Consider the following 25,646-nt stretch of genomic DNA (forward strand, 5'->3'; position numbering starts at 1 on the left):
GCTGGTCAGTCAGTGGTCATCTGGGGTAACTTGGCCCTAAAGTAGGGCTGCAATCCCAAAAAACATGTTTATTTATAGTCAAGTTAAGCCTGTTGACCTCTTGACCACTTTCAAGTTAAGCCTGTTGACCTCTTGACCACTTTCACTTGCGGTGATAATTATCTCATCTAACTTGGGCCATGACACAGATCCTGTGCATCGGCATCCATTGTAGACATGCAGCAGTGTATTGGCCTGTAAATTAATAGCTACAAAGAAGAAAGGCCACTCGATTGTCTCCCACCTCACCGAACTCCACACTCGCTCAGCCAATGAGGAGAGAGCTCCTTCACCGAGTTTGCTCTGTAAGCCTCACGGCCAAGATAGACTGTACTAGTGGCACTCGGCTAGCCATGCTAGCTTCACCTTCATGGGGGTGCTAGCAAGCAACCTAGGTAGAGCTTGGTATCAACAGCCATTGTCAGCAAATCCAGTAGGGGCTGAAAGTTATGGCGAGCTTCGATTGGTCACTCACGCTGCGATATCGGGGAAGATTTGCATAAAATTCCGCTTTCCCCAAATTTAGTCCCTGTTCAGCTCCCAGGCCCATGCTAGCTTCACTCAACGGTTCCCCGCCCACTCCGCTTATCTTCTCTTTCCTTCCACTGAATTTGAATGGCTTAATAATGCCACTGTATATGAACACGAGCTGTCAGTGTTGTGGGTTGCAGTACTCACCATCCTCCCGTTCCTGCAGCTCATGAGTTCTGTCTGCCAACTGGTGGGTGTCTGAAATGGAGCTCATGGGAAAGCTGGTCTTTAGACTATAATGATCATATATGGGTTATAATGAGAATAAATAAAAAATTATCCACGTTTTGGTTGAAGCACTACACAGCTGATTCAAATAATCAAAGCTTGAGGATGAGTTGGTTATTTGAATCAGCTGTGTAGTGCTAGGGCAAAACCAAAATGTACACCCAGGGCCCCCACCCCCTGTGCACCTTGCCCTGTTGCTTCACCTTTAATTCACTTGCTTTACCTATGACCTTTCTTCAGGTCAACGGACGGTCACTAGCATACTACACTGAACAAAAATATAAACGCAACATGCAACCATTTCAGAGATTTTACTGAGTTACAGTTCCATATAAGGAAGTCAGTCAATTTAAAATAAATTCATTAGGCCCTAATCTATGGATTTTGCATGCCTGGGAATACAGATATGCATCTGTTGATCACAGATACCTTAAAAAAAAAGGTGGCATGGATCAGATACCCAATCAGTATCTGGTGTGACCACCATTTGTCTCATGCAGCGTGACACAAATCTCCTTCGCATAGAGTTGATCACGCTGTTGATTGTGACCTGTGGAATGTTGTCTCACTCTTCAATGGCTGTGCGAAGTTGCTGGATATTGGCGGGAACTGGAACATGCTGTCGTACACGTCGATCCAGCGCATCCCAAACGTGCTCAATGGGTGACGTGTCTGGGGAGAATGCAGGCCATGGAAGAACTGGGATATTTTCAGCTTCCAGGAATTGTGTACAGATCCTTGAGACATGGGGCTGTGCATTATATGCTGAAACGTGGTGATGGCTGCAGATGAATGGCACGACAATGGGCCTCAGGATCTTGTCACGGTATCTCTGTGCATTAAAATTGCCATCGATAAAATGCAATTGTGTTCGTTGTCCGTAGGTTATGCCTGCCCATACCATTACCCCAACACTACCATGGGTTACTCTGTTCACAACGTTGACGTCAGCTAGCGACGCTACAGGTCAAGACCCTGGTGAGGACAACGAGCATGCAAATGAGCTTCCCTGAGACAGTTTCTGACAGTTTGAAGAAATTCTTCAGTTGTGTAAACCCAGTTTCATCAGCTGCCAATTGCACGCTCCCTCAACTTGAGACATCTGTGGCATTGTTTTGTGAGACAAAGCTGCACATTTTAAAGTGGCCTTTAACTGTCCCCAGCACAAGGTGCACCTGTATAATTAGCATTCTGTTTAATCAGATTCTTGATATGCAACACCTGGCTGGATGGATTATCTTGGCACAGGAGAAATGCTCAATAACAGGGATGTAAATAAATTTGCGCCCAAAATTTGAGAGAAGTATGTTTTTTATGCGTATGGAAATTTCTGGGATCTTTTATTTCAGCTCATGAAACATGATACCAACACTTTACATGTTGCGTTTATTTTTGTTCAGTATACTTAGAAATAAGTAATGTATTGGGCATGCAGTAGTATGAGCATGGGAAACATGCACAGTCTGTCTGCTGTGTTTGTTACTCTGCTCCAACCATGAGTCCTGACATCTGCTGTGTGAAATTTTGGCAGAAGCGCAGATGTGATGATGCTGGTGGCAAATTAACACAGAATGTTTGGGAGAAAACCCAGAAGAGAAGGGAAAAAAACCCCTGAATGTTTGGTCTGTCATCGCGCACTAAACATAAACGTACACTCTGGTTAAGTACACACAAGTGACAGACACAACTGCTCAAAGAAGGTTTTGATTCAGGGGATCTTTTATTGTTCAAATAATTTCAAATGTATTGATCGCATACACATGTTTAGCAGATGTTGTTGCGGGTGTAGCGATATGCTTGTAACAAAGTTGCTTAGGAGCCATGAACAGGGCGACCATGTCTATTGGCGCCATCTTGTACCTTTAATTTTTGGGCGACGTGGATGCAGCCATATAAATAGAATCTGTAGAAGGGGCTTAATGGGCCTCTAACCCTGGCAATTAAACTCATGGTGGATTTCTATGGCTGCAGCACAATAAAACACCTTTGCCAGAGTCAAATAAAGAGATGTGGCTCTGACCTTCACCCACTGTGGATCATTATGCCATTATATTGTCAACAGACATCAAATGTTATTGATCACATACACATGGTTAGCAGATGTTAATGCGAGTGTAGCAAAATGCTTGTGCTTCTAGTTCTGACCATGCAGTAATATCTAACAAGTACCTTTTTGCACACAAGTATAAAGGAATGAATAAGAATATGTACATATAAATATATGGATGAGCAATGGCCGAACGTCAGTAGATGGTATAGAGTACAGTATATGCATATGAGATGAGTAACGTAAGGTATGTAAACATTATATGAAGTGGCATTGTTTAAAGTGACTAGTGATACATTTATTACATCCAATTTTTTAATTATTAAAGTGACTAGAGATTTGAGTCAGTATGTTGGCAGCAGCCACTCAATGTTAGTGGTGGCTGTTTAACAGTCTGATGGCCTTGAGATAGAAGCTGTTTTTCAGTCTCTCGGACCCTGCTTTGATGCACCTGTACTGACCTCGCCTTCTGGATGATAGTGGGTAAACAGGCAGTGGCTCAGGTGGTTGTTGTCCTTGATCATCTTTTTGGGCTTCCTGTGACATCGGGTGGTGTAGGTGTCCTGGAGGGCATGTCGTTTTCCCCCGGTAATGCGTTGTGCCGACCTCACTACCCTCTGGAAAGCCTTACGGTTATGGGCGGAGCAGGTGCCGAACCAGGTGGTGATACAGCCTGACAGGATGCTCTCGATTGTGCATCTGTAAAAGTTTGAGTGTTTTTGGTGACAAGCCAAATTTCTTTAGCCTCCTGAGGTTGAAGAGGCGCTGTTGCGCCTTCTTCACCACGCTGTCTGTGTGGGTGGACCATTTCAGTTTGTCCGTGATGTGTACGCCGAGGAACTTAAAACTTTCCACCTTCTCCACTACTGTCCCATTGATTTGGATAGGGGGGTGCTCCCTCTGCTGTTTCCTGAAGTCCACGATCATCTCCTTTGTTTTGTTGACGTTGAGTGTGAGGTTATTTTCCTGACACCACACTCCGAGGGCCCTCACCTCCTCCCTGTAGGCCGTCTCGTCGTTGGTAATCAAGCCTACCACTGTAGTGTCGTCTGCAAACTTGATGATTGGGTTGGAGGCGTGCATGGCCACGCAGTCATGGCTGAACGGGGAGTACAGGAGAGGGCTGAGAACGCACCCTTGTGGGGCCCCAGTGTTGAGGATCAGTGGGGTGGAGATGTTGTTGCCTACCCTTTAGTCCCAGGGTCCTTTGCTTAGTGATGAGCTTTGTGGGCCCTTGACTTTTTCCACACTTTGTTACTTTACAGCCTTATTCTAAAATTGATTCAATAAATATTTTCAATACACAATACCCCATAATGACTAAGCAAAAACTGTTTTTTAGACATTTTTGCAAATGTATTTTAAAAACCCCCAGAAATACCTTATTTACATAAGTATTCAGACCCTTTGCTATAACACTCGAAAATATGTGCTAAATAATTAAGTAATCAAATAACAATAACATGGCTATTTTTTTAAAACAATTTAACATTTTTAAATGTAACCTTTTTATTTAACTAGGCAAGTCAATTTACAATGACGACCTACCACGACCAAACCCAGACTACGCTGGGCCAGTTGTGCGCCACCCTATGTGACTCCCAATCACGGCCGGTTGTGATGCAGCCTGGAATCGAACCAGGATCTGTAATGACGCCTCTTGCACTGAGATGCAGTGACTTAGACCGCTGCGCCACTCGTGGGCCCAGGGGGTACCGAGTCAATGTGGGGGGGTACAGGTTAGTCGATGTAATTTGTTCATAGGTAGGGGTAAAGTGACTGCATAGATAATAAACAGAGAGTAGCAGCAGTGTAAAAACAAAGGGGAGGGGGGTGTCAATACAAATTGTCTGGGTGGCCATTTCATTAATTGTTCAGTAACCTTCTGGCTTGGGGGTAGAAGCTGTCATGGAGCCTTTTGGACCTAGAGTTGGTTCTCCGGTACCGCTTGCCGTGTGGTAGCAGAGAGAACAGTCTACAACTTGGGTGACTGTAGTCTTAGACATTTTTTGGGCCTTCCTCTGACACCGCCTAGTATATTCAGTGGGGCAAAAAAGTATTTAGTCAGCCACCAATTGTGCAAGTTCTCCCACTTAAAAAGATGAGAGGCCTGTAATTTTCATCATAGGTACACTTCAACTATGACAGACAAAATGAGAACAAAAAAAATCCAGAAAATCACATTGTAGGATTTTTAAAATGAATTTATTTGCAAATTATGGTGGAAAATAAGTATTTGGTCACCTATAAACAAGCAAGATTTCTGGCTCCCACAGACCTGAGATCTTGCGTGGAGCCCCAGATCGAGGGAGATTATCAGTATTCTTGTATGTCTTCCACTTCTTCTTTAAGAGTCTCCTCTGTCCTCCACTCGTTACCTGTATTAATGGCACCTGTTTGAACTTGTTATCAGTATAAAAGACACCTGTCCACAACCTCAAACAGTCACACTCCAAACTCCACTATGGCCAAGACCAAAGAGCTGTCAAAGGACACCAGAAACAAAATTGTAGACCTGCACCAGGCTGGGAAGACTGAATCTGCAATAGGTAAGCAGCTTGGTTTGAAGAAATCAACTGTGGGAGCAATTATTAGGAAATGGAAGACATACAAGACCACTGATAATCTCCCTCGATCTGGGGCTCCACGCAAGATCTCACCCCGTGGGGTCAAAATGATCAGATGATTGGTGAGCAAAAATCCATGAACCACACGGGGGGACCTAGTGAATGACCTGCAGAGAGCTGGGACCAAAGTAACAAAGCCTACCATCAGTAACACACTACGCCGCCAGGGACTCAAATCCTGAGGTGCCAGACGTGTCCCCCTGCTTAAGCCATGTCCAGGCCCGTCTGAAGTTTGCTAGAGAGCATTTGGATGATCCAGAAGAAGATTGGGAGAATGTCATATGGTCAGATGAAACCAAAATATAACTTTTTGGTAAAAACTCAACTCGTCATGTTTGGAGGACAAAGAATGCTGAGTTGCATCCAAAGAACACCATACCTACTGTGAAGCATGGGGGTGGAAACATCATGCTTTTTAGGGCTGTTTTTCTGCAAAGGGTCCAGGACGACTGATCCGTGTAAAGGAAAGAATGAATGGGGCCATGTATCGTGAGATTTTGAGTGAAAACCTCCTTCCATCAGCAAGGGCATTGAAGATGAAACGTGGCTGGGTCTTTCAGCATGACAATGATCCCAAACACACCGCCCGGGCAATGAAGGAGTGGCTTCGTAAGAAGCATTTCAAGGTCCTGGAGTGGCCTAGCCAGTCTCCAGATCTCAACCCCATAGACAATCTTTGGAGGGAGTTGAAAGTCCGTGTTGCCCAGCAACAGCCCCAAAACATCACTGCTCTAGAGGAAATCTGCATGGAGGAATGGGCCAAAATACCAGCAACAGTGTGAAAACCTTGTGAAGACTTCCAGAAAACATTTGACCTCTGTCATTGCCAACAAAGGGTATATAACAAAGTAGTGAGAAACTTTTGTTATTGACCAAATACTTATTTTCCACCATAATTTGCAAATAAATTCATTAAAAATCCTACAATGTGATTTTCTGGATTTTTTTCCCACATTTTGTCTGTCATAGTTGAAGTGTACCTATGATGAAAATTACAGGCCTCTCTCATCTTTTTAAGTGGAAGAACTTGCACAATTGGTGGCTGACTAAATACTTTTTTGCCCCACTGTAGATCCTGGATGGCAGGAAGCTTGTCCCCAGTGATATACTGGACCGTACGCACTACCCTCTGCAGTTGCCATACCAGGCAGTGATGCAACCAGTCAGGATGCTCTTGATGGTGCACCTGTAGAACCTTTTGAGGACCTGGGGACCCATGCCAAATCAAATTGTATTTGTCACATGCGTGGTTTTTAGAGTTTTAATTTACCTTAGTGAAATGCTTACTTACAAGCCCTTAACCAACAATGCAGTTTTAAGAAAATACAAACTAATAAAAGTAACAATTAAAGAGCAGCAGTAAAATAACAATATCGAGGCTATATACGGGGGGGACCAATACAGAGTCAATGTGCGGGGGCACTGGTTAGTCGAGGTAATTGAGGTAATATGTACATGTAGGTAAAGTTAATAAATTGACTATGCATAGATAATAACAGAGAGTAGCAGCGTAGAAGAGGCAGGGGGGGAATGCAAATACTCTGGGTAACCATTTTGATTAGGAGTTCAGGAGTCTTATGGCTTGGGGGTAGAAGCTGTTTAGAAGCCTCTTGGACCTAGACGTGGCGCTCCTGTAGCGCTTGCCGTGCGGCAGCAGAGAAAACAGTCTATGACTATTATGTCCAATCGGTTGAAATCCTCACCTTGATTGGGGGAAATCCTCCCTAATGTGTTTGTGTGTGTGACCAAAATATCTTCGATTGGTATCTATCTAATATGCTTTTGCGATGTAAAAGGTCACTGGAATTATCGGTTCTGTAAATAATGTGAGTAGCGACTTATGTGAATCGAGGACTCCATACAAGCATTCTTTTCTTATTTTTCTTCTATACCAGCCTATAATTGACTTATCTTATTCTGAATAATTGCAGTCACACTGGTTCCAGGGCTTCCTGTTGGAGACTTCAATCTCCTGCTGGGAAGATTAAAGGATATGAATATTGTGGCCACAAAAATAAAAATAAATCTGCCTCACTCTGAAATAGAGAACAGATAATTGCAGAGCCTTCTTCGGTTTTGTATTGCGTTTGTTGAAATAGGCGCTCAACTTATCCTGTCTGTGTCGCCCATTGTTGTTCCAGGTACTGGAACGGTTCACGGGCCGTCTGATTCAGAACAGGGCGATGTCTCACCGCGACTTGCGCTCCCTCACCAAGTACCAGCTCATCCTGGCCCGGGAACAGTTCCGCAAGAACCCTCCGCCCCACGTCACGGTGCGGTATACACACGGATGCATGCAGGCACACAGTGCCACCACCACCACACGACACACACACAGAGAGAAAGGCAATCCTTGACTTACACTATACTTTTAATAACTTTATGAACATTTTGTAACACATAGCCAACCTATGTGTGTGTATTTTTGGAGCAGGAATGTCCTCAGAGTAACCCCTATTCATTTTCTTCTATGATCAAGCTGTTTTGCGATGGAAATCCAATGTCAAATTGACTTGCAAATCGATGTCAAGTTACGTCATGTTCTGTCTTGCTGTCAAATTAAGTCAAGCTACACACGTTAAGCCTCTCTTTGTGGTCCTGGCTGTTAACAGGGGGCTCAGCAAGGCGCTCTGGAGGGGGACTTTGCCCTGTGTATCAGCCTGTACCATGGCTACGAGCTGCTGCTCCAAATGGGCCTGCGCTCCCTCTTCCTCTATGTCCAGGGCATCATGGATGGCACCAAAGGTAGGTAGAAGGCACCTCCCTACTCACTCACTCAAGTGATAGCTTGCATTCTGCTCAGGTGATTTCTCTATTTATGCCAACTCAGAGAAGTCTCGAGCCAGGAACGAGCTACAGCGCAACGCCACCTTCATGGACCTGTACCAGGAGATGGCGGCCATGTTTGTAAAGCCCACCGGTAGGATACCGTTCCTACAGCCCTGTTCCTACAGTTTTTGAAGCCACATGATAACACTTTATTTTACAGCCAGGCTGGTACTTTCCTGGTATTTACATGGTGAATACTAAGAAACTGTGGTAACAATAAGTATTTTTTTGGTACTTACCTCAAAGAACTACCTGGTACCAAATGGTGCATAGTGATGCTTGTGTCGATGAATCTCAAAGAAACCAGAGTGTAATTATTACGCAATTATTAGTCAAGTACCATTGTAACAAGTCATTTCTAAATAACTACCTGTTCAACAGCTGGCTGTAAAAAAAAAAAAAAAAAAAAACAAGTGTTACCAATGTTTCTCCTAATTGTGAATGTTTATTATGAAGGGTGTCGTGGGCCCTGACGGACCTGATTGCCGTGTATTGCGCTTTGCTTCCAGGCCCCGAGGAGCCCTTCATCTACAGCCACCCCAAACTGCAGAAGCTTGATGAGGTAGTGCTAAGGCACTTTAAAACATGGGCTGAGAGCTCCAGCACTGGTAATTTACTCTCTTGTTAGTAGCGACTAACTTCACCCGACTCTTAGCGATGACTCATCCTTTTAAGATATTTAACTAGAGCCGAGGTAAACCGCAGGCTTGAATGGCATGGTTAAAGTCAGTGTGCTCCAGGTGTTGTTAGTCCGTATTTGCTTTGAGTAGTATCAGATGCACTTAATAAGCAGTTCATCGGTTGTAAGAGCACACACACGCACTGAGGATGGCACTAACCAAATGTATGCAGTGTGTATTTCAGTATGAAATGTTGCCTAAAAGAAAATTAAGACGTATACTGAATTTCCAACTACGTGAAGTGAGCACTGGTTGCCCCCTTTCCATTGGTTGTAAGTAACCTCTTTCTCTTTTCCCTCTCCTCTTTGATTGGTCCAGGCTCTGGGCCCCAGGAAGTGAGCACACGTGTGATGATCTTTTCGTCGTTCCGGGAGAGTGTGCAGGAGATTGCCGCCATGTTAAATCGCCACCGGCCCCTGGTCAAAGTCATGACCTTTATGGGCCAGGCCTCGGCAGGGAAGGGGGTCAAAGGGTTCACCCAGAAGGAGCAGCTGGAGGTAAAAACACTCTATGTTCTATCCAGAACCTAACGGGGTTATTCGATTGTCCACATGGAAGAACCCTTTGAAGAACTTTTTCACAGAGCGTCCTACCTGTAACCCAAAAGGGTTCTTCAAAGGGTTTTCCCATGTGTACAGTCGAAGAACTCTTTTGGACCACCGCCTTCAGTGCATAGGCCTGTGAGTATGTTGCCGTGTTGCTTTGAATCCCAGACCTACGGCTGCTTTGTTTACAACCCCTCTCTTCACTTACCTCCTTCTATGCGTCCCATCTCCTCAATAAGATGTCTGATATTACCTCGACTAACCCGCGCCGCCACACATTGACTCTGTACCCGTAACCTCCGTATATAGCCTCATTACTGTTATTGTGTTGTCGCTCTTTAATCATTTTTTCTATCATTTAATTTGAGTTTTTTTTATTTTAGTAAATACTTTAACACTTATTTTTCATAAAACTGCATTGTTGGTTAAGGGTTTGTAAGTAAGCATTTCACTGTAAGGTCTACACCTGTTGTGTTCGGCGCATGTGGCAAATAAAATGCGATTTGATTTTGATAAATACTAAACAACACAATGCATGTGCCACTGTCACACCAGGTGACAAGACTGATGACACAAGCTCAAGGTAATGCCAGGATAACGTCATTAAAAAGGGTAGTATTTGATTAACATGGCTTGGTTTACATTGTGCTTGTACTGGGATTTGGTCCAAATGAACCAACCAAGGACACACTGGAAAGTGCCTCCCAAATACCTGTATTGAGCAAAGCTAAACGGCATAAACATTCAATGTTACATTCAATGTTATCCAACGTGGTTGCTTAGCAGCTCTGACTGAAGCTAAGGTGTTTTTTTGTGTGTCCTGGAGACGGCTACAACATTGACCATATTAGGCTTGTCTTCTCAGGCCCTCAGCGTTCTCTATTCCTGACTGGCAGACAGAGTGTATGCTTAGCTTAGATAGTTAACACATCCTGCTCTGTCTTGTCACTGTGTGTTGGCGAGCTGCCAATATTTAGTTTTATTTATTTATTTAAATGTACTGATATCCACATGGCAGTCAAATATACTGAAATACGTGGATATTACAATACATACACAATAACACATTCAAGTTGAAATCACAAGTAAAATTCATGACAATATGTACGTTAAGGAGACCCAAAGAGTTTTGTTGATTAATTTGCATAGGTAGGGTATGGGAGACTGGTGTGCTGGTAGAAATATATTTTCACACCTGTACCACATGTATAGTATAATGTAGGTAGGCCTGTATACAATGGAGAAGGTAAGGTGATTTACGATAAAGAAAGAAAGCAGCCAGTACAGGTAAAGATTATTATATAAATGATATGTTTTATGTTCTTCAAAAACCACCAGCAAATCAATTGAATAGCTAAACTGTTAGCCTCTAGGCTAAATGTAGCACCCACCATTAACTTACAGGAACATAGCCGACAGTAGCGTTTGAAGAACTAGCTGGTCGCCCCCCCCCCAATTTGTACTTTAGCACAAAATGTTATGCCGCTCATAAGTATCATTCCTCTGCAGGTCGTCGATAAATTGCATTGGTCCCGACTCCTGAATATTTTACGGCTTCTGTTTTGTACAGAGACACGCAGTTAATGGATAGGCCTGCTCAGTTCCTCTTCAACTCCCTGAGGCACCGAGGACATGATGTCACAGAGTACAGTAGCACTGTGCCTTCAGCTCTGTGCCTTCATGAGAGCTGCTGTACAAGGAAACATTTACCTTAATCCTAAACTGTGCTGGATTCAATTACCAGTATAATGGTTCAGTAATTTATTGATGCAAACAAAGTACAGTATATATTCACAGGTGTGTGTGTGTGTGTGTGTGTGTGCGTGTGTGCGTGTGTGCGTGCGTGCGCAAATATGGTAATTGGAATCGATTCCACAACCCTCGTGTTGCTATCACCATGCTCTTACCCACTAAATCATTAGGACCACATGACTTGACAGCACAGACATACATGTTTGTGATTGACTTCACATACAGGCACAGTGAACATTTCTGTCATCCTGATAAAATGTATCGATTTCTGTACCGAAGGTGATGCGGAGGTTTCGGGAGGGGGGCTTCAACACCCTGGTGTCCACCTGCGTGGGCGAGGAGGGGCTGGACATCGGCGAGGTGGACCTCATCGTGTGCTTCGACGCCCAGAAGAGTCCCATCCGCCTGGTTCAGCGCATGGGCCGCACCGGACGCAAACGCCAGGGCCGCATAGTGGTCATCTTGGCCGAGGGACGAGAGGAGAGAGTGAGCGACAACTCCTGCCTTTGGAATCTTAGGAATGGTCCCACATCTGTTTGCGCTGTACCTCTACGGTCAATCCTATGATTGTTGTCATGCCAAACGTGTTTATGTTTGGCATGACAATTAACATAAGGGTTAGCAAGACGGCACTAGGACCAGGTCAATGGAATGTCCTTATTTTTTTCCATCGTATTTATTTATTTATTTAGACAGTTGAATAGAGAGGGTGAGACTGAGGTACAAAGTGTGCTCTAGACCTAGCTGTGTTTCCACTCTTTCAAAATACCAAATTCCACAACCCCCAACCGGGTCCAGTCTTTTGTGTCTGACGGATTTTGGCTCTGGAGTCTCTGTCTAGTGTTTACAAGTGTCTGGCTCCTTCCCAGGCATCTCACCGTTTTATATTGGTTTCCTTTGTTGTAACGAAGATAGACCAAACATCCTCAAGTGCGCTTTGTGTTACCTGGCACTGCTTTAAGAATCCATGCTTATCCTGTTTTGTCACACATTGATCAACCGCCAAAAACATTTTGCTCTAGAGTTGCGTCTAGAATTAACAGATACAGTGCTATCAGAAAGTATTCATACTCGTTGACTTATTCCCCATTTTGTTGTGTTACAGCCTGAATTCAATATGGATTTAAAAATATATATATATAAATATCCTCTCGCCCATCTACACACAATACCTCGTAATCGTGAAAACAAGTTTTTAGAAGTTTGTGTTGTATCGGATTTGCCCCAAACATAACAGTTTGTATTTAGGACTAAAAGTTCATTGTTTTGCCACATTTATTGCAGTACTAATTCAGTGCCTTGTTGCAAACGGGATGCATGTTTTGGAATATTTGTAATTCTGTGCAGGCTTCCTTCTTTTCACTCTGTCAATTAGGTTAGTATTGTGGAGTAACTACAAAATGTTGTTGATCCATCCTTAGTTTTCTCCTTTCACAGCCACCATTGGCCGTATGGTGAAATCCCTTAGTTAGGAAGGACGCCTGTATCCTTGTAGTGACAGGGTGTATGGATACATCTTACAAAGTGTAATTAACTGCAACATTCTCAAAGGGATATTCAATGTCTTTTTTTTTTCTTTTTACCCATCTATCAATAGATGCCCGTCTTTGTGAGGCATTGGAAAACCTCCTGGTCTTTGTGAGGCATTGGAAAACCTCCTGGTCTTTGTGAGGCATTGGAAAACCTCCTGGTCTTTGTGGTTGAATCCGTGTTAGAAATTCACTGCTTGACTGAGGGATCTTCTAGATAATTGCATGTGTGAGGTACAGAGATGAGGTAGTCAATTAAAAAGGTCATGTTAGACACTATTATTGCACACAGAGTGAGTCCATGCAACTTATTATGTGACTTGTTAAGCAAATCACTTTGACACCATCGGGTATTTTGTGTAGGCCAGTGACGACACATAAAAAATTCATACTTTTTAAAATTCAGGCTGTAACACAACAAAATGTGGGAAAAGTGTGAATACGTTCTGAACGCATTGTAAGCATGAAATAGCTTTAAATAATCTTGACTACGTTTTGAAACGCTCTTTGTTTGAGCGCGGACCCCCTAATCTGCAACCACCCGACTCTTTGTCGGACATCTTTTGTTTCCCCCTCAGACCTACAACCAGAGCCAGAGCAACAAGCGCAGGGTGTACAAGTCTATCGTGGGGAACAGCCACAGTTTCCACATGTTCCCCCACAACCCCCGCATGCTGCCCGACGGGGTGCATCCCGCCCTGCACAAGATGCACATCACCTGTGGCCAGTTTGACCACCGGGAGAGCAGCGGGCGGCTCGCCGGGGGTTGGAGGGGGCGCAGGTCCCACTCCTTGGAGGGCCAACGTGAGTCCTTTATTCTTCCGCATGATCTAGGTAAGAGAGGCTGGGGCTCTTGGTATGTCTGTGATTGAATCGAACCGACAGCAAAGACTCTCATAGATAATAGTCTTGGTGTTGTTATCACTGTGCTCCAAATATTTGGGCATCTTGTCCAGAGCAGAGCAATGTTTGCATTTAACAAAATATTTTTCATTTGACATACACTACTGTTCAAAAGTTAGGGGTCACTTAGAAATGTCCTTGCTTTTGAAAGAAAATAACATTTTTTTGGTCTATTAAAATAACATAAAAGTGATCAGAAATACAGTGTAGACATTGTTAATGTTGTAAATGACTATTGTAGCTGGAAACGGCTGATTTTAAATGGAAAATCTACAAAGGCGTACAGAGGCCCGTTATCAGCAACCATCACTCCTGTGTTCCAATGGCACGTTGTGTTAGCTAATCCAAGTTTATCATTTTAAAAGGCTAATTGATCATTAGAAAATGCTTTTGCAATTATGTTAGCACAGCTGAAAACGGTTGTGGTGATTTAAAGAAGCAATAAATCTGACCTTCTTTAGACTAGTTGAGTATCTGGAGCATCAGCATTTGTGGGTTTGATTACAGGCTCAAAATGGCCAGAAATAACTTTCTTCTGAAACTTGTCAGTCTATTCTTGTTCTGAGAAATGAAGACTATTCCGTGCGAGAAATTGCCAAGAAACCAGTCTCAATGTCAACAGTGAAGAGGCGACTCCGGAATGCTGGCCGAGTTCCTCTGTCCAGTGTCTGTGTTCTTTTGCCCATCTTAATCTTTTCTTTTTATTGGCCAGTCTGAGATATGGCTTTTTCTTTGCAACTCTGCCTAGAAGGCCAGCATCTCTGGGGTTGCCTCTTCACTGTTGACATTGAGACTGGTGTTTTGCGGGTACTACTTAATGAAGATGCCAGTTGAGCATTTGTGAGGCGTCTGTTTCTCAAACTAGACACTTTAATGTACTTCTCCTCTTGCTAAGTTGTGCACCAGTGCCTCCCACTCCTCTTTCTATTCTGGTTGGAGCCCGTTTGCGCTGTTCTGTGAATGGAGTAGTACACAGCGTTCTCACATGGAATAGCCTTCATGTCTCAGAACAAGAATAGACTGACGAGTTTCAGAAGAAAGTGCTTTTGTTTCTGGCCATTTTGAGTCTGTAATCGAGCCCACAAATGCTGATGCTCCAGATACTCAACTAGTCTAAAGAAGGCCAGATTTATTGCTTCTTTAAATCAGCACAACTGTTTTCAGCTGTGCTAACCTAATTGCAAAAGGGTTTTCTAATGATCAATTAGCCTTTTAAAATGACAAACTTGGATTAGCTAACACAACGTGCCATTGGAACACAGGAGTGATGGTTGCTGATAATGGGCTGCTGTTTCCAGCTGCAATAGTCATTTACAACATAAACAAAATCTACACTGTATTTCTGATTAATTTGATGTTATTTTAATGGACAAAAAATGTTGCTTTTCTTTCAAAAACAAGGACATTTCTAAGTGACCCCAAACTTTTGAACGGTAGTGTATGTATTGGCTCTCCATGTACCTGTATTGTAAGCTTTTGTAACAGTTGAAACACAGACAACGGGCCTCTCTCAGCTTTGGAGTATAAAGGCGGCTTCCCCCTTGTGTTTTAATGATCTAGTCGGGCACCAGGAGAGTGTGAAGAAGGATGGCTTCCTTAGCCCCTCTGAGCTCACTCACTGGGAGTCTACGATGAAACTGGGGGAGGGGGAGGCTCCACCCATTCTAAGACGGTCCCGCTTCCTCTCAAAACAGGAAGGCTCGCCACCTCGGGTGAGTCATGGGTTAAATTCTTGCACAGATCAAACACATTGGCCAGTCACACACACACACACACACACACACACACACTACAAATGTATGCACTCACGTATCTTAGATTAAAAAATAATAATATTTAACCTTTATGTAACTAGCCAGGTCAGTTAAGAACAAATTCTTATTTACAATGACGGGCTAGGAACAGTGGCCCTGCCTTGTTCAGGGGCAGAACGACAGATTTTTACCTTGTCAGCTCGGGGATTCGATCCACCAACCTTTCGGTTACTGGCCCAACGAGCTAACCACTACCTGCCGCCCCATTATCTCTTTGGATAATATCTGCTAAGTGGTATATTTTATGATTATGTTGTGTATGTGGCTGTAGGTGGAGCTGCTTTCCAGCGGGCCAACCAGGGAGCTGTCTCTGTGGGAGTGGAGACACTGGCAGAACCAGCCCTTCCCCACTCACATTGTGGACCACTCCAACCGCTGCCACCACTTCACCAAGGTCATGGAGCTCATTGACGGCCTGCGCCAGGAAGAGGTGAGAGGGAGGGCAACCTCAGAGGGGGTCATCCATCTACCCATCCATATACAGTTGAAGTCGGAAGTTTACATACACTTTAGCCAAATACATTTCATCTCAGTTTTTCACAATTCCTGACATTTAATTTGAGTTAAAATTCCCTGTCTTAGGTCAGTTTGGATCACCACTTTATTTTAAGAATGTGAAATGTCAGAATTATAGTAGAGATTTATTTCAGCTTTTATTTATTTCATCACATTACCAATGGGTCAGAAGTTTACATACACTCAATTAGTATTTGGTAGCATTGCCTTTAAATGATTTAACTTGGGTCAAATGTTTCAGGTAGCCTTCCACAAGCTTCCCACAATAAGTTGGGTTTATTTTGGCCCATTCCTCCTGACAAAGCTGGTGTAACTGAGTCAGGTTTGTAGGCCTCCTTGCTCGCACATGCTTTTTCAGTTCTGCCCACAAATTTTCTATAGGATTGAGGTCAGGGCTTTGTGATAGCCACTCCAATACCTTGACTTTGTTGTCCTTAAGCCAATTTGCCACAACTTTGGAAGTATGCTTGGGGTCATTGTCCATTTGGAAGACCGATTTGCGACCATGCTTTAACTTCCTGACTGATGTCTTGAGATGTTTGCTTCAATATATCCACATAAACATCCGGTGCCGACAGAAATGGCCGCCTCGCATCACGTTCTTAGGAAACTATGCAGTATTTTTAATTTTTATTATTTCTTACACTGTTACCCCAGGAAATCTTAAGTCTTATTACATACAGCCGGGAGGAACTATTGGATATTAGAGCAACGTCAACTTACCAACATTATGACCAGGAATACTACTTTCCTAAAGCGGATCCTCTGTTTGGTCCACCACCCAGGACAATGGATCGGATCCCAGCAGGCGACCCAAAACAGCGGCACCGCAGAAGGGGCAGACGGAGCGGTCTTCTGGTCACGCTCCGTAGACGGGCACATCGCCCACCGCTCCCGAGTATACTACTCGCCAATGTCCAGTCTCTTGACAACAAGGTAGACAAAATCCGAGCAAGGGTTGCCTTCCAGAGAGACTTCAGAGATTGCATCATTCTCTGCTTCATTGAAACATAGCTCACTTGGGATTCGTTATCAGAGTCGGTACAGTCTCCTTCGTTCTTCACGCATTGCGCAGACAGAAACAAACGTCTCTTTGGTAAGGTGGGCGGGGGTGTATGCCTTATGATTAACGAGTCAAAATCCTGGATCATTGTTACTCTAACTTCTGCGACACATACAAAGCCCTCCCTTGCCCTCCTTTCGGGCAAATCTGACCGCGACTCCATTTTGTTGCTCCCAGCCTATTGACAGAAACTAGAACAGGAAACGCCCATGCTTAGGTCTGTTCAACGCTGGTCCGACCAATCTGATTCCACGTTTCAAGATTGCTTCGATCACGAGGACTGTTCCGAATAGTGTCGAAGAACAACATTGACGTGTACGCTGATTCGGTGAACGAGTTTATTAGCAAGTGCATTGTTGATGTTGTACCCACGGCGAGTATTAAAACCTTCCCCAACCAGAAACCGTGGATTGATGGCAGCAATCGTGCAAAACTGAAAGCGCGAACCACCGCTTTTAATCAGTGGTCAGTGGCTACACTCATTACATTTTAGCTTCATGACTTAAGCAGAGTTGCAAAAAGCATGTCTTCGTCAAGTAACGTTAGCCGATCAAAAATGTACAATTTAACCCTCTCATACAAACTTTAAACTGCAGTCAGGGGTGGGATAAGTACCCAATCGTCATACTTGAGTAAAAGTAAAGTTACCTTAATAGAAAAAGACTCAAGTGAAAGTCACTCAGTAAAATAATACTTAAGTATATTTAAAACAATTACTTTTACTCAAGTGCTAAAATATGCTTTTGTTTAAAAAGTATAAGTATGTATAAATCATTTCACATTCCTTATATTAAGCAAACCAGACGGCACAATTTGTATTTTTTTATTTATTTATTGATAGCCATGGGCACACTCCAACACAACATAATTTACAAATGAAGCATGTGTGTTTAGTGAGTCCGCCAGATCAGAGGCAGTAGGGATGACCAGGGATGTTCTCTTGATAGGTGTGCGAATTGGACCATTTTCCTGTCCTGCTAATCATTCTAAATTGAATGAGTACTTTGCTGTGTCAGAGGAAATGTATGGAGTAAAAAGTACCTTATTGTCTTTAGGAATGTAGTGGAGTACAAGTAAAAGTTGTCAAAAATATAAAATAGTAAATTAAAGTACAGAGACCCCCAAAAAACTACTTGAGTAGTACTTTAAGGGATTTTTTTGGTGCCACCTCTGAAATCATGTTACAAATGAAAAAACATCCTATTTGTATGATCTACATTTCACATGTTTTGGTGGGGAGGATAGGTTTCCGCTATTGCGACAATTTCAGAATGTTACAATTTCAGGTAAAAACTCAATAACAAGTCTCAAATATTAGGGAAATGTCTGTCAGCTGTTTCAAAAACATTGGATCGTTCGTATAGCTTTAAAAGATATTCGGAGAGCTCCATTGTACTGACATTTGCCTTTCATTCAAAGACAGTTGATATTCAGTCCTTTAAAGCCCTAGGTTTGTTTCGGGTGGATCTAGTTTTCACCTTATCCTAATAAGCTATTTTGGAATGTTTCCTTCGCCACAGGTTAACGAGATGTCGTGCCAGTTGGTTGGTTCCTCTCGTTTGTTCACCTTGGAGATATTTGGGCCAACAAATAGGCCCCTATGTGTTGTAGGCTTGTTGTAGGCATCACAATCTCAACATCACAAACGGATCAATCTCGACGAGGACATTTTCAGTGCATGTAGAAGCTCTATTTGTGGTCATCCATCTCACCAAAGTGTTATTCGCAAACAACCACAAAATAGGCCTTGCGTATATAGGCCACAGTTAACTGATGTTTCAACAGTTTGAAATGGAAATGATCTGAAAGTAGTGTAGCTTGATTTTTCACCACCGTTTATATTTCCCACATTAGACCAATCCACGATCATCAAATCACATTTTATTGGTCACATACACATAGTTAGCAGATGTTAATGCGAGTGTAGCGAAATGCTTGTGCTTCTAGTTCCGGCAGTGCAGCAATATCTAACATGTAATCTAACAATTCTACAGCAACTACCTAATACACACATCTAAGTGAAGGAATGGAATAAGAATATATACATATAAATAAATGGATGAGCAATGACAGAGCATCATAAGCAAGATGCAATAGATGGTATAAAATATTGTTTGTTTGTGCAGCCTCTGTGTTTAGTGATGGCTGTTTAACAATCTGATGGCCTTGAGATAGATGCTGTTTTTCAGTCTCTCGGTCCCAGCTTTGATGCATCTGTACTGACCTCGCCTTCTGGATGGTAGCGGGGTGAACAGGCAGTGGCTCGGGTAGCTGTTGTCCTTGATGATCTTTTTGGCTTTCCTGTGACATCGGGTGGTGTAGGTGTCCTGGAGGGCAGGTAGTTTTCCCACAGTGATGCGTTGTGCAGACCGCACCACCCTCTGGAGAGCCTTGCGGTTGTGGGCGGTGCAGTTGCTGTACCAGGCGGTGATTACAGCCCGACAGTATGCTCTCAATTGTGCATTTGTAAAAGTTTGAGAGTTTTAGGCAACAAGACAAATTTCTTCAGCCTCCTGAGGTTGAAGAGGCGCTGTTACGCTTTTTTCACCACACTGTCTGTGTGGGTGGAACATTTCAGTTTGTCCGTGATGTGTACGCTGAGGATCTTAAAACCTTCTACCTTCTCCACTGCTGTCCTGTCGATGTGGACAGGGGGAGGGGGGTGCTCCCTCTGCTGTTTCCTTTATTCCAAACAACTTTCATAGTTTTTCCAACGGGGGCTTCATAGGATGAGCTCGACTTCCCTATTTATTGGTATTCTGTTTAGCTTATTCCAGTCCCGCCTCCCCCTCGCTCTTTTCTTTAAGGCTTATTCAGAGGGCCGATGACATTAGCCAGGGCTTAGTTACATGGCCTAAATCGTAAAGGCCTTTGCATTCGTTCTTTCGCCTGCGCTGCTTTCCTCTCCCCTCCTGCCCTCACCTTTTAAAACCAATGACCGTGGCAACGCAACAAAAACACCCCAATTTCAAAGGGAAAGGTTTTTTGTTTATATAAAAAAAAAAGCGATCCCTTTTCATTTGAAGACCTCTCTCTGTTCGAGTCCGTGCACACATGCAGCCATGCTGTGTTTTTCATTTTCCTGTCTTCTCCCTTTTTTCATTTGCCTTTTATGATGGGGTGAGAGGGAGACACAGAGCAGGCAGACAGGCTGTCTCTCCCTCGCTTTTCTCAGAATTATTACGTTTCTCAGAATTTGTAAGCCCAGGAAGCACTAAGTAGGCCAGCCCTGGGTGACCTAGATATGCACGAACATGGGCTGAGCTAGGAAGAGCAGAGATTAGAGTGAAAGAGATGGGGAGCCTGACACCCTGTTGCCTCTGTGATGAACATAAGAGGGGCCTGTCCACTCAAAACCAGCAGTGTTTTGTTTGGTGTTCATTGGTAAGGGAAAACAGAGGGGTTTGGCTGTCACTATGGAACGGGATGAACTCGGGATTGGATTTAATTTCAATTTACTAGACTGAGCGGGCGGGTGCCTGGAACTCGCAGCTCAGCAGCACTCATGTAAATTGTGAACCCAAACAATGTGAACCCAATTATCAAATGTTGGTCCAATGTTTTATATTGATGTTCCAGTTTAATTTAATAATGACATTCAATCAAGCAAACTGGTCAATTGTTTGAGCGAAAGACCAAGGACATTGTCTGGTCCATCGAAAAGGGAATTCAGTCCAATGACCCAATTGCTCTCTCACCAGTGTTGAAATGATAATTGCGTTTCAGACGTTTGCAATGTGTTTTATCACGTCATCTGCTTCTGTCTGTAATTTTTTACATTGGCATTTATATTTGAACAGGTGAGTCATATATAATCAAGGACTTTGAATTTCAAGGGAAATTAAGGATCAGATTGACTACGCGTTTGCACCAGTGCAAAATCTGATGTAACAAGGCAGTACTAACAAGTCAAATATGGGTAAAATAGGAATAAACGTTAAAGTGACATTCAATTCCAAAGTCACATCTTGTGAGATGTTTTCAGACCTCAAAAGTAGTTTGATGTCAAGATGAATCCACGTCTCAGACCATCTGTTTTGTAGATCCAGCAAAACTCCACAAGCTCTAAAATGAATGGAAAAGATATCCATGCATTTGGGGTGAAGGCATGTAAGCTGGATCCACACAACCAATAGTGTGCGATGTGGACTCATATTTACATTGGACTACTTTGGAGGTCTGACCAATTTAGATTCTGGTATATAATTACCCTTTTAAAGCAATTGTAAACAAACAGTTTAGTGGTTTAGCTTAGTTTCTTTCCTGTTTTATCCCCTTCTGTAAATATGCAGTACAATAAGCTTAGGGTGTTATTAAATCATTCAAATACAATGCCTGATTGTGCTGCATGAACGTTTTGAAGTGTGAAACAGAAACATTTGAGGGTGGGTAAATTTCTCCAGCCCCATCACTCAGTTGTTTACCAAAACAATGGTGGAACTGGTAGGGTTTCTGCTTTGTTTGAACTTCAGATTGCCCGTTTATCTATAGCTGCGTCCTTCAATTGAAACAGACGTGAGCAAAGTGATCAGGCTGGTTTACAAGGCTAATGTATCACGGCCTCAATCTAACAAACACTAAAATGTCCCGTACGTTGTGTTCTCTAACCCCAGCTGCATTCTGCCTCCCTTAGCGTAGTTCACAACTGTCAATATAATTAAATGTGTTTGCCAAGAGGTGCGATCTACGTATAACTCATAACTAGGCCACTTCCCCTTTTGAGCTCTATCTATACCCTCAGTGTTTAACACCCTGAGTGGATGTGCTGGAGAGGTACACTATATATACCAAAGTATGTGGACACCCCTTCAAATTAGTGGATTCAGCTATTTTAGCCACACCTGTTGCTGACAGGTGTATAAAATTGAGCACACAGCCATGCAATCTCCATAGACAAGCATTGGCAGTAGAATGGCCTTACTGAAGCTCTGTGACTTTCAACATGGCACCGTCATCTGTAAATGCTGTTATTGTGAAGTGGAAATGTCTAGGAGCAACAATGGCTCAGCCGTAAAGTCTGTCCAAATTGTCTCTGGATGCACCGTCAGCACAAGAACTGTTAGTCGGGAGCTTCATAAAATGGGTTTCCATGGCCGTGCAGCTACACATAAGCCTAAGATCACCATGAGCAATGTCAAGCTTTGGCTACAGTGGTGTGAAGCTTGCCATCATTGGACTCTGGAGCAGTGGAAACACGTTCTCTGGAGTGATATATCACACTTCACCATCTGGCAGTCCATCGGACGAATCTGGGTTTGGCGGATGCCAGGAGAACGCTACCTGCCCAAATGCATAGTGCCAACTAAAGTTTGGTAGAGGACGAATAATGGTCTGGGGCTGTTTTTCATGATCCGGCTAGGCCCCTTAGTTCCAGTGAACGGAAATCTTAACGCTACAGTGCTTCCAGTTTTGTGACAACAGTTTGGGGAAGGCCCTTTCCTGTTTCAGCATGACAATGCCCCCATGCACAAAGCGAGGTCCATACAGAAATGGTTTGTCTAGATTGGTGTGAAAGAACTTGACTGTCCTTCGGGATTAATGGGAACGCCGACTCCGAGCCAGGCCTAATCGCCCAACATCAGTGCCCGACATCACTAGTGCTCTTGTGGCTGAATGGAAGTCCCCGCAGCAATGTTCCAACATCTAGTGGAAAGCCTTCCCAGAAGAGTGGAGGCTGTTATCGCAGCAAAGGGGGGGAACCAACTCCATATTAATTCCCATGATTTTGGAATGAGATGTTCGACGAGCCGGTGTCCACATACCTTTGGTCATGTGGTGTAAGTCAACAGCAGTGCTATACTAGTGTGGCATGTTTTAGCTGTAGTGGAAGGGGGCAACGCCCCGACTACAGCTGTGTTCTGTTGTTCTCTACCAGTCATCAGGTAGAATGCTCTGGAATGCGCAGTGATCTGTCCTAGCTGTCGTATCCATCCTTCATCACCTGGATGTTGATAGGTTGATTATATGACCAGTGTTAACTGGCTACCCATTTATTCTCCATCATCATAGAATAGATTAGAATAAACATTTCTTGTCCATCCAAGGATGGTCATTTTTCTTTGCCATCATACAAGAGTCACAAATTTATCATACAAATTAAAAACAGTTGACCTGACACACCTTACTATACATTTAGAGGGATATACACTCACGTTCTTGGGCTTAAGTCCTTTCATAAGACCACTGAGGACCCTGACCTATCCTCCTCCCGCTCCTAATGTCGCTGGAGGGAATAGCAACACTTTTACTGTCTCCTGACCAATTGTGCTATTTTGCTAATTGTGCTGATTGTAACTTTTTTTGTACATAATGTTTCCTTCCATCGTTTTCTATGACCGAAAAGAGCTTCTGAACACCAGAACAGCGATCATCACTAACCTCGATTTGGATGAGGATTTCTACTTCAAAGAGTCTGCGGCGAAGGACATACTGCTCATCCCGGACCAGGCCTAAATCCCAGAGTCTCTGAAAAAGAAGAGGCAGGGTTATAGAGGATGGCGTGCTGGATACCTGACGAGATTACTTTGTGAGTGGATAAACCGCCTCTACCTTCCGTTCTGTTGGCGAATGTGCAATCAGTGGAGCATAAACTGGACGAGCTCCATTCGAGACTATCCTATCAACGTGATCTGAAGAACTGTAATATCCTGTTTCTCCGAGTCATGGCTGAACAAGGACATGGAAAATATAAATCTAGCTGTTCTTTCTGTACATCGGCAGAACAGAACGGCAAACTCCAGGGGGGTGGGTGTGTGTCTCTTTTGTTAACAACAGCTGGTGTGCCATCTCTAATATTAAGGAAGTCTCGAGGTTCTACTCGCCTGAGTTAAAATACCTTATGATAAGCTGTAGACCATACTATTTAACAAGAGTTTTCACATATGTTTTTTTTTGTAGCTGTCTATTTACCACCACAAACCAATGCTGACACTAAGACCACATTCAACAAGCTATATAGGACCATAAGCAAACAAGACAATTCAGGAAATCAATTTTGCCTCATGTCAAATCTAATCAAATTCTATTGGTCACATACACATGGTTAATGTGAGTGTAGTGAAATGCTTGTGCTTCTAGTTCCGACCATGCAGTAATATCGAACAAGTAATCTAACAATTTCACAACAACTACCTTTTACACACAAGTGTAAAGGAATGAATAAGAATATGTACATATAAATATATGGATGAGCGATGGCCGAACGGCATAGGCAAGATGCAGTAGTTGGTATAGAGTACAGTATATACACTAGTCACTTTAAATAATGTTTACATAACCTACATTACTCATCTCATCTCATAGATACATTTATTACATCACATTTTTAATTATTGAAGTGGCTAGAGATTTGAGTCAGTATGTTGGCAGCAGCCACTCAATGTTAGTGATGGCTGTTTAACAGTCCGATGGGCTTGAGATAGAAGCTGTTTTTCAGTTTCTCGGTCCCAGTGTTCATTCACCTGTACTGACCTCGCTTTCTGGATGATAGTGGGTGAACAGGCAGTGGCTCGGGTGGTTGTTGTGCTTAATAATCTTTTTGGCCTTCCTGTGACATTGGGTGGTGTAGGTGTCCTGGAGGGCAGGTAGTTTGCCCCCGGTGATGCTACCCTCTGGAGAGCCTTACGGTTGTGGGCGGAGCAGTTGCCGAACCAGGCGGTGATACAGCCTGACAGGATGCTCTCGATTGTGCATCTGTAAAAGTTTGAGTGTTGTTGGTGACAAGCCAAATTTCTTCAGCCTCCTGAGGTTGAAGCGGCGCTGTTGCGCCTTCTTCACCACGCTGTCTGTGTGGGTGGACCATTTCAGTTTGTCCGTGATGTGTACGCCGAGGAACTTAAAACTTTCCACCTTCTCCACTACTGTCCCGTCGATGTAGATAGGGGGGTTCTCCCTCTGCTGTTTCCTGAAGTCCACGATCATCACGTCACCTGTGGAACTGGAGGCCAAAAAACTCTAGATCACCTTTATTCCACAAACAGACGCATACAAAGCTCTCCCTCGCCCTCCATTTGGAAAAATCTGACCAGAACTCTATCCTTCTGATTTTACAAGAACAAACTCAATCCGGAAGTACCAGTAACGCGCTCAATACTGAAGTGGTCTGATGAAGTGGATGTTAAGCTACAGGACTGTTTTGCTTGCACAGACTGACTTCGAGGAGTTTACCACATCAGTCACCGGCTTAATTAATAGGTGCATTGATGACGACATCCCCACAGTGACCGTATGTTTATATCCCAACCAGAAGCCATGGATTACAGGCAACATCTGCACTGAGCAGAGCTGCTGCTTTCAAGGAGCGGAACACTAATCCAGACGCTTATCCACTACACCCTCCAACGAACCATCAAACATGGCAGAGCTTCAATACAGGACTAAGCCTACTCCAACTCTGACACTCGTCGGATGTGGCAGGGCGTGCAAACTATCACAGATTACAAAGGGAAATCCAGCTCCAAGCTTCCCAGTGAAGCGAGCCTACCAGACGAGCTAAATGCCTTCTATGCTCGCTTCAAGGCAAGCAACACTGAACCATGCATGAG

At 43.5% G+C, this 25,646-nt stretch overlaps 1 protein-coding gene across 3 annotated transcripts in view; it reads left to right on the plus strand.

Annotated features, from left to right (window-relative positions):
• Positions 1 to 25,646, plus strand: part of fancm (FA complementation group M) — a 69,088-nt gene that overhangs the window by 20,990 nt on the left and 22,452 nt on the right. For 2 of the 3 annotated variants that reach the window (XM_024429714.2, XM_024429715.2), the window contains exons 5-13: positions 7,614 to 7,745; positions 8,085 to 8,217; positions 8,303 to 8,392; positions 8,811 to 8,909; positions 9,300 to 9,478; positions 11,558 to 11,764; positions 13,386 to 13,641; positions 15,271 to 15,422; positions 15,796 to 15,954. In XM_024429714.2, the coding sequence (XP_024285482.1) occupies positions 7,614 to 7,745; positions 8,085 to 8,217; positions 8,303 to 8,392; positions 8,811 to 8,909; positions 9,300 to 9,478; positions 11,558 to 11,764; positions 13,386 to 13,641; positions 15,271 to 15,422; positions 15,796 to 15,954 (1,407 nt within the window). The remainder of the gene's footprint in view (positions 1 to 7,613; positions 7,746 to 8,084; positions 8,218 to 8,302; positions 8,393 to 8,810; positions 8,910 to 9,299; positions 9,479 to 11,557; positions 11,765 to 13,385; positions 13,642 to 15,270; positions 15,423 to 15,795; positions 15,955 to 25,646) is intronic. The other variant, XM_024429716.2, reaches the window with a different exon arrangement.

This window comes from Oncorhynchus tshawytscha, linkage group LG08, assembly GCF_018296145.1.
Source record: "Oncorhynchus tshawytscha isolate Ot180627B linkage group LG08, Otsh_v2.0, whole genome shotgun sequence".
NCBI lineage: Eukaryota > Metazoa > Chordata > Actinopteri > Salmoniformes > Salmonidae > Oncorhynchus > Oncorhynchus tshawytscha.